Source organism: Odontomachus brunneus, unplaced genomic scaffold (assembly GCF_010583005.1).
Source record: "Odontomachus brunneus isolate Ranch 3 - 2012 unplaced genomic scaffold, Obru_v1 Obru_scaffold_054, whole genome shotgun sequence".
Lineage (NCBI taxonomy): Eukaryota > Metazoa > Arthropoda > Insecta > Hymenoptera > Formicidae > Odontomachus > Odontomachus brunneus.
This window is the reverse complement of record NW_022639504.1, coordinates 556,749-565,298: the sequence shown is the minus strand read 5'-3', so window position 1 is coordinate 565,298 and position 8,550 is coordinate 556,749. Positions and strand designations below refer to the sequence as shown.

At 36.5% G+C, this 8,550-nt stretch overlaps 3 protein-coding genes across 5 annotated transcripts in view; 1 reads left to right on the top strand and 2 right to left on the bottom strand.

The window, feature by feature from the left end:
- The window catches only part of LOC116845643 (protein bric-a-brac 2-like), a 39,746-nt gene extending 35,587 nt beyond the window's left edge, over window positions 1–4,159 (top strand). Inside the window, exons 6-7 of one of the 2 annotated variants that reach the window (XM_032818591.1) lie at window positions 2,503–2,774; window positions 3,626–4,159. In XM_032818591.1, the coding sequence (XP_032674482.1) occupies window positions 2,503–2,732 (230 nt within the window). In that variant the 3' untranslated portion in view covers window positions 2,733–2,774; window positions 3,626–4,159. Of the gene's footprint in view, window positions 1–2,502 lie in introns of both variants that reach the window. The other variant, XM_032818590.1, reaches the window with a different exon arrangement.
- Window positions 4,160–4,487: 328 nt separating this feature from the next.
- On the bottom strand, window positions 4,488–6,014 carry LOC116845646 (NEDD8). Its single transcript, XM_032818594.1, has 4 exons — window positions 5,845–6,014; window positions 5,742–5,759; window positions 5,276–5,388; window positions 4,488–4,796 (listed from the first exon to the last, which is right to left on the bottom strand). The coding sequence occupies exons 1-4, from the start codon at window positions 5,860–5,862 to the stop codon at window positions 4,691–4,693; spliced, it is 255 nt and encodes an 84-aa protein (XP_032674485.1). The 5' UTR covers window positions 5,863–6,014; the 3' UTR covers window positions 4,488–4,690.
- Window positions 6,015–6,262: 248 nt separating this feature from the next.
- Window positions 6,263–7,376, bottom strand: LOC116845644 (transcription and mRNA export factor ENY2). Of its 2 annotated transcripts, none has more exons than XM_032818593.1 (2): window positions 7,106–7,376; window positions 6,263–6,804 (listed from the first exon to the last, which is right to left on the bottom strand). In XM_032818593.1, the coding sequence occupies exons 1-2, from the start codon at window positions 7,126–7,128 to the stop codon at window positions 6,564–6,566; spliced, it is 264 nt and encodes an 87-aa protein (XP_032674484.1). In that variant the 5' UTR covers window positions 7,129–7,376; the 3' UTR covers window positions 6,263–6,563. The 2 variants fall into 2 exon arrangements, with proteins under 2 accessions (XP_032674484.1, XP_032674483.1); XM_032818592.1 differs by having other exon boundaries at window positions 7,079–7,355.
- Window positions 7,377–8,550: the final 1,174 nt, after the last annotated feature.

Genomic DNA, 8,550 nt, shown 5'->3' with positions numbered 1-8,550 from the left:
GGGGGGGGGGGGGGGAATCGATGCGTGAAATCTCGCGGACTCGTCGAGATCGACTAATTTTTATGTCTATTCCGAAATTCCGGGGGAGAACCGAGGAGTGTCGATCACCTTTCGAGAAATTTGCCGGTGGAATTCACTAGTACCATATCGCGCGTGTTGCGACATGAAATCGAAGACGAAAAAGAGAAAAGCGGAAAAAAAGAAGAAAAAGAAAAAAGGTCGTTTAACCCTTCGAGACATGATTTCACCCCAAGCTGCTATTTCGATGTCCCCGTTAGGAGAAACCCACCGCTCTGTTCAAACAAGAATCTCGGAAAAGTAATTCTCGCGGAGTAAGTAACGAAAAGTCGTCTGTCTTTGGTCTGGAAGGGTTAAGACCACTCTCTCTCTCGCGGAAGGAGACAGCGGATGTGTGTAGTCGCATCGACTTTAGGAACTAACTGTAGATATCGTGAGATACACCTGTCGGTAGCACGAAAGCATTGCGTTCTATTCAGGTACGCGTTATGTTCGGTATCATAATTGTGAGCTTGTAACTTAATTAAAGATCGTGTAAGACTACGCTTTCAAAATGTTATCGCAGTAAAATGTAAATAAAAGAATTTCTGATGGACACGCCCGTGTATCGGCGCCTCTCGTAATCAGAGCATCGCGCCGCATATCTCTCTCATCCCTGATAAGTTGATCGCTTTATTCTCCTCTCGCGAAGGACCTTTTTTTCGACAAATTTTATTTCTCATCTTCAATCATCGCCTTTGTTTTGTTACATACGTTTCAGTAATCACTTTCGCGAGCTCCAATCCGACGAAGTCGAAATTTAATCGTAATTTACAACTTGCTTCTTCCTTCGCGATTTTGAACGCACTGCAAATCCAAGTGTGTCATTTCTGAACATACAGGCGTGTGATTTGGCTGAAGCTCTCTTTACACGTTTCAAATCATGTCATTTAACACGATTAAGACGTGTAAATTATAATTTAATACGTGCTAAATGACCTGACTTAAAACATAAGAAATGTGTGAAAAGATATTCAGTTAAAGTAAGACATTTAGATTCACAGTGCTGTCAGTGTCGACTCTGCATTTAAGATACCCCGGCAAATGATCGCATCGCTTCGAATTGCGGCGAACAGGTGAGAGAAATAGTCTCGCGAGCACGTGTAACGAGCTTGCTTCGACGGAGGACGACGTCGAACGACGAAGCGAAGAACGACGGATTCAAAATAAAGTTGCACATGAATCAACAAAAATTTCCCTTGACTAGAACAATCGGCGAATCAATCGTCATATATAAAATTACAAATACTTTCAAGCTCAATTGACAATTAATTTCATCGATCGGTGAAATTATTTGTGATTTTATACTGTGACGACTGACTGACTTTGATTATTGGTTTGCTGCTTATTCTAGACGAAGGGAAAATTTAATCGCGCAACACTGATTCAGAAGCAGGGAAGCGAAGGCAGCGAGATTGATTAAGCGCATTGATAGGTCGCGCGGTAATGCACGCTGATGTAATTACGGTTCGCCAGCGGAAATGACTCGGTCTCTCTCGCGTAAATCGATATCACCGTTTGTAACGTTGCCGTCCGCCGGGAGAAACAAGTCGGCATGAACGTTTTCGTGTCTCTCCGCCGAGTCCGCCATTAATTTCTCGCGTAACAAATTAATTAATCTAATCAAATTAAGCTCGCGCGCGAGTAATCTGCCGACGACCTTTCTCTCTCTTTCTCTCGTTCTTTCTTGCATTCGCAGGCGTGCGATAATTAACTTAGGATCTATTCTTATCAACTACGAGAAAATTCATTTGAGATTGACGAAGGAACAAGATTTTTGCCATCTTCGCAACCCTCCCACTCCCCCGCGCTGCTTGACTCTCGCCAGAGCTTCTCTTTCCTTCTTTCTCTACAGCTTTAAATTGTCATTGTACAATATCAATTACATACGTTGTTCATTATATGTTCAATTATTGTTGTACAACATAATTAATTCAACATACAATTAATTACGTTCGCTACCACGCGTGTGTAACACGCCGATTTTCACGAGGGATCCACATGTGTCTGACAACGATGATTTTTTTCTTCTGTGTCCACATAAATAAATTAAATCTGTGTTACATTATAATCTATATTACATAAAAAAGAACACCTATATAGGGTGGTTGGACGGCTTTTTCCAGATGAACAGTGGTAGCGAACGCGTTAACACATTGCGGACCGTGTGCGAATATTTATGCGTTTCGGTTAGCTTGATATTTTTTTATTCATGTTCAAACTCTTCTCCCGATCTCAGAAAAGAAGTTTCTGAAAAATGAACAGCGGTCTTCAACGTGTTAATGTACGCAGAGCGCTCCAATCGCGTGGACGCGCTCGCCGACATCGGCCGCGGTGTGCATCAATGCGATCTCTCGTTACGGTCTCCTGTAGCGAAAACGCGCGGCCAGCATCTCCTCCAGAAGCCCTCCGCTTAGGTAAAAACCGAGGAATGCATTTGTGTAGAGCCGTCGAAGACGACGGGTGGCGCGCCGGTGGCCAGAAGCGCCCACACGCCGACGTCGTACTGCGACAAGTGCGGCGTCACGTTCACCACGCAGCACGCACTTCTGCGGCACATCACGTCCAAGCACGAGGACTCGCCTAATTCTGCGGCGTACTGCAATATCTGCCAACGTGTCTTCAAGACTAAGTGGAGCCGGGCGACGCACAACAGCAGATACCACAGGAACTGAACGCTGGGGAATCGCTGAGTCGTCATGCCACATGCTGAAATGGTGTCTCTTTTCTTTTTCTTTTGCGCTGCATCGCGACGTTCCTATATATTATATAGTATATATATTTATATATAAAAATATAATCGTCCCCGTCCTTCCCTCTCCCGATATTCAAGTCCTACATGCATATAGAGTTCTTTTTAGTCCTTCGAATGTCACGTGGTTGACTGAACGCTTATCTTCGTACGTTAAATCCTGTCCGTCTTTCTCTCCCGCGAGAATTTGTCGCGTCTTCGATCCTATTGTTTGTGTTCCTTGTGCTAATTAACGTCTTTGTTCGAAACGCGTAGCGTCAGAAAATATTCTGCACGGCGTTCTCCAGTTGCAAATTCAGCGGTCGGCACTTTATACTGCATCTCTCGATATAATTAATATTAAGATTTCGAAAAGGACTAAAGAGCCAATGGTGCGAATATTGAGCGCTACTTTATATCATACAATGTAATCATTACAAAATTTAATATATTTCGATCCTGTGGTCTTCCTCAGTTAACAGTTGACACAATTCGTCAATACACAAGGTCAACAGGTTTAAATCATACGTTGTTAGATGTACAACCGAATCACATTCATTGTTAACAGACTACATACAAAATGAATAAAATGTCAAAAGATAAAATAATTTCGTAATGATTACATTATATAATATAAAGTAGTGCTTAACATCCGCACCATTGACTCTTTAGTCCTTTTCAAAATCCTAATTTTGTATAATTATAGTTATAAAAAACCCTTTGTGGCATATAATTTTGAATTTATAATTAATATTATTATTGTATTAGTGTACACATTAGGGGTGATTTCATTAACATTATTTTAACGCCTTTGCTCTTCTGTTGCTATCTGTATAGAATGCCTCCTTGTTTCTGTTAACGATGAAGATCTTAATATACGCCAAATGGACGTCCCTCGTGAAAGAAGTATCGTCCCTTGTAGTTGAGGAGTTTCGGCAGTCAAGTCTCAAATTTTGCTTCGAATTAAAAAATGATTTGATTTTGGCGATTATATCTATTGTCGCTGATCTCTTAATAACGTGAGATCTGCGGAAGAAACGATGTTGGCGAGGAATTATATCAATATTACGATTAAGGCTACTTAACAGAATGACACAACAGAATGACAGGCGATAATTATTGCGATTTGTAATTATTATGGAAATAGAGAAGAGAATGAAACAGTCGTAAACGGCTGGTATAATTTTAGTATATTTAATATTCACGTATGATGCACGAAATAAATATTTAAGAGTCGTAGAAAGTAGCTCTTTTTATTTAACGCTACAAAACTCGAACTAGTTTCTGCGTATAGTTCCCAACGTCAAAAATTGATTTTTTTGCAAAACTATTGTAAGTTTCAGAAGCCAATTAAAAAGATGATGAATGTAATTGATTATGCTTTGTTATGATTTGATCTTTCACATCTATTATTTGATACACTATATTGATATTTGAATTTATTATTACATTAGGTTTTTATCTATAACATCATAATCACAATACATATTCAACAATATGTAGTCCACAAATTCGAATCTACTAGTTTGATTTTACGGCTTAGAATCATCTTTATAATCGGCATACAATTACAACATTGTAATATATAAGTTACAACATTGTAACATCTAGCACGCAATGCGAAAGACAAGTGGAAAAGTAAGGAGGATCGAGTACATGCGCTACCGTTCATTGTGAGATTGCTTTAAATAGAAACATCTCTTGTTTCACGGCATTATATTAGTTTATTAAATATTTATTTAGGATGTAAATGTAAAGCTGTGTAGCTGTAATCACGTTGAATGGCGAAGATCGTGTTCTTTTTACGAGCACAAACGAGTATACTGATGACCGTTACCGACGCGTGATGGTTCTGCGTTTTTCTCGCCTTGTTGATCGGACGATTTCTTAGCGTGGACTCATTTACAGAAGAGGAATGTTGTATTCGCAGCCTCCCCTCAGCGCGAGTACCAAATGCAGCACTGAACCGCCTTGTACCTTGTAATCCTGTGCAGTCTTCTCATCGTTCCTAAAACGAATGTATAATATTCTCACTATATTGTAACAATTACTAGAATCACTTTCCTCCCTGGTATTGTTTTTAATATTTCTGACTTTCTAAAGTAGATACGCAAGATATCTTGTACAATCACGTATTGAACTGTATTGAAAGTAACATGACTAAAGAAATTGTGAAACAGAGGAATAAAAAAGAATGTGTTATCCAATCCCATAGTCATCCCATAAAGACAATAGGGTATCAATGCCATGAGAGGAGAAACAGAATATGTATATTACATGGTTTCAGGAAAGAGTTAGTAGTGACGTAGCCTTGTGTATAACACCGTATTTCAGAATTTCATACGAAAATAAATGCATGATAAAATTAAAACATTAATATTATGTTGGCATAGTCAAATAAATATGTGTTATTCACATATTGTTAACAAATGATGCTATACAACATTGTCCATTGCATTGTACAATTATGATAATACTTATACCTACATCTGTTTGCCAGAGAATATTAGTCGCTGCTGTTGCGGTGGTATTCCTTCTTTTTCCTCCACTCTTTCTTTGATCCTCTCTACTTTATCTGTGGGTTCTATATCTATCTCGATCTAAAGAGATGATCAACAATTATTTAATTGTAAATGCTGTTTTTTCAAATTCAAACGATACATCAACCAATTTATAAAGATAACACATTATATTTAGAAAAAAAAATAAAATGAAATGCACTTAAGATATGGATGTCTATTTAGCAAAAGGTTATCAAAGTGCAATTTGAATCTATAAATAATCTTGCAAAAAATATAGTTTCAAGTTAAACTTAGGTTGTTTTCCTTTAAGTACAGAAACGAAGTTAAATTGCGACAAAATTTGGATAATTTTTTCTGATTGCACAGCAACAATGTTACTTGATTTTATAAGATTATTTACTATTTTGGTTCTAAATTTGTATGGAACTTGCCTCTTTTCCTGTGAGAGTCTGAAACAAGGTTGGAATTAATATTATCGTAAATCGACAGTTACTTCGAAGAAACGTGATGGACAGGTCGGATAAATATAATTACCTTTACTTTTATCAACATTTTTCAGCAATTAACTGTTACACTAAGTTCTTGCAATACTATCACCGGCACGAGATTGCCGACACCGCAAAAGTCAGATGGATGAAAAGTCAAACGAACGGCAGAATGTTGCTGTGACTTCTCGAACCTAGATCTAACCTAACTTTATTTGTAGTTTTACCGCGGAGTTCTGCCCTCTGCTGGTGACAAGTGTTATTAATAGTTTTGAGTTATATTTCAAATGTCCTGAGGAGAATTTTATTGAAAATCTATAATATACATATACTAAGTTTTTAGTAAAATTTTCCTTAAAAAGGATTTTTTGGAATGCAATCATGAAAATATCGTACAATAAGTAACCATATATTTATTCCATTATAACTGCATATATGTCACTTAAATATTGAATGAATTAAGCATATTTAATTTGTAATATATTTAATTTGTATAATTACTATATTTTATACATATTTTTTCTTAAAAATATATTTGGATCATCTATTATTATCACATTCTATATAGAAAGCTATATAGAAAGTTACTTATATAATTAGCTGCAATGATCATCGTATATGACTTAATATAATATTTACATCAAGTATTGTAATGTTTCATGAAAAACTTATATAATTATTATCGTAATTATATAATTTATAAAAGATTATTCTAACATACAAATACTTATATATAAAGAAGAGTAATTAACATTGTAAAACTCAATTTTAACGATCCGATGCAATCTTTAGTTTCTCCTCCTGAGCTATCAATTGATTTCTGATTTTTTGCAACAGTTCCTTCTTAACTGAATCTGGCACAAGTGTGCGAGCCTTGGTTGTCACAGTAGATAGTAATATGTCGTAAGTAATATCATGACCATGTTCCTTTATTAGCTCCTTTGATATCAGCTTTACTTGATCACGCCATCCACATTCAACCAGTCTACGTCTCAGCAATTCTTTTAATCTGAAAATAATTTTTAAAATATACACATTCATCTTGTTAGTCATAATAGTTATGATTATCAAGTTGTATTTCCCTAATTAACTTCAATTAACAAGTTTTCTTTTTAAATCAAAATCCTAGTTGTGATATAACAGGACAGAAAATTTATAAAATTGAAGAAATTTACTTCTGTAAATCTAAAGAATTCTGTGAGTCTAAAGAATTAGAATTAATCAATTTATAGAATCAGTGCAAAATATAAACAATTAATTGTTTATATTATATAAAAACTTACCCGTCGCGATCACCCACCATGACTAACCTTTGATGTGGAGCAGTCTTCATTGATAATTGTTTTAGCTTTTAACTCTTCTATCCTTTATGTTATTTATTTTTGGTTAATTTATATGGTAAAGTAGCAACTCTTCTTTTCTGTATTGTTTAATATAGCGACAATTCAACACAATCCATAAAACTGTTTCTTCAAGTACACTTTTTGCATTAGTGCACGAAGTCTACACTGAAATATGGTCTGTTCTTTTCAGCTGCACTGCTGAACTGGTGCAATAAGTTAAAGTGAGATAAGTATATTTTTTCTCACTCTAACTTATTGCACCAGTTCAACAGTGGCCGCGTTCAGTAGAACAAGTGATCAGTAAGCGCTCAGGGAGCTCTTGTATATGATTTGGCATATTCTTTTAGATCTCCAACTATACTCCAATCAGATGCAAGAGCTCACTGAGCGCTTACTGATCACTTGTTCTACTGAACGCGGCCAGTGGATGCTTACGATAACGAGATAGAGTGAGTAAGATCTGGATCCGAGAGAATAGTGGGAGCGTCCCGATTGACCACAGTACGATTGGACACAACCAACCGATGAAAAGAATTATGTAGTGAATTACTAGGTCGAACCAATCATTACAATCTGTGTCCAATCGTATCGTGGTCAATCGGGTCCCACCCGAGAATAGTACAATCTCCCATCTATAACTATAATATTCTATGGTCTGCTCTTGCTCTTGCCGTCTCATGAACACAGGAGCAGATCAGGGGCTCGATTCTTGATGGTATGCGAATGAGATACGCATGCGAAAATAGTTTAGTTCACGTTACGTATACTGTTTTCGCATGCGTATCTCATTCGTACATCATCAAATATCGGACCCCAGGAGTTCGTCTTACGAACAACAAAAGGTAATGTATCATATTTAAAGTATATTAAAATATTCTATCTTCTTTATTTAAAGAATTATGTAACATATTATTTCAGCTTATTAATTATTTGAGATTCTCAAGATTCTCTTATTTGAGAACTTTCCTTAAACAAGGACTGAACCTGTATTAATAGTTATTACTTGAAACTTGTCTCACGTTAGATGATCAGATTGCAATTATCAAAGATTGCAAAGAGCTTGGTTAATTTATTTTAATTGAACTGTATGAAATATGTGACATATTATATATACTCTGTTTTGATTGCTATATTTCTATCCATCTTCAGAAATGCACCAATCAGCAAGCAATCCAGCATGAAAACAAGCACCGCTGGCTTAACAGCCAATTCTCTTATTGAAGATGCACAGGGCTCCTATTCTTGAAATTTTTGCTTATACGTAATTTTCAATGCGCAGCTATTTTATGGTATGATTAAACTTGCGCAGTAAAACTTACGTATACGCAACTATTTCAAGAATAGGGGCCCAGATGTCTATACTAAACTAGATTGCTAATGTAGGATTCACACCATAGGTTTGTTCGAGTTGC

What these genes read in the sequence shown, in the direction of transcription:
- LOC116845646 (XM_032818594.1), bottom strand. An exon ending in ATATTCTCTGGCAAACAGAT is followed by an intron (nt 4,797 to 5,275) that starts GTAGGTATAAGT and finishes CATTCGTTTTAG; the next exon opens with GAACGATGAGAAGACTGCAC.
- LOC116845644 (XM_032818592.1), bottom strand. Translation starts at nt 7,128, where the DNA reads ATGAAGACTGCTCCACATCAAAGGTTAGTCATGGTGGGTGATCGCGAC. An exon ending in ATGGTGGGTGATCGCGACGG is followed by an intron (nt 6,805 to 7,078) that starts GTAAGTTTTTAT and finishes AATTATTTTCAG; the next exon opens with ATTAAAAGAATTGCTGAGAC.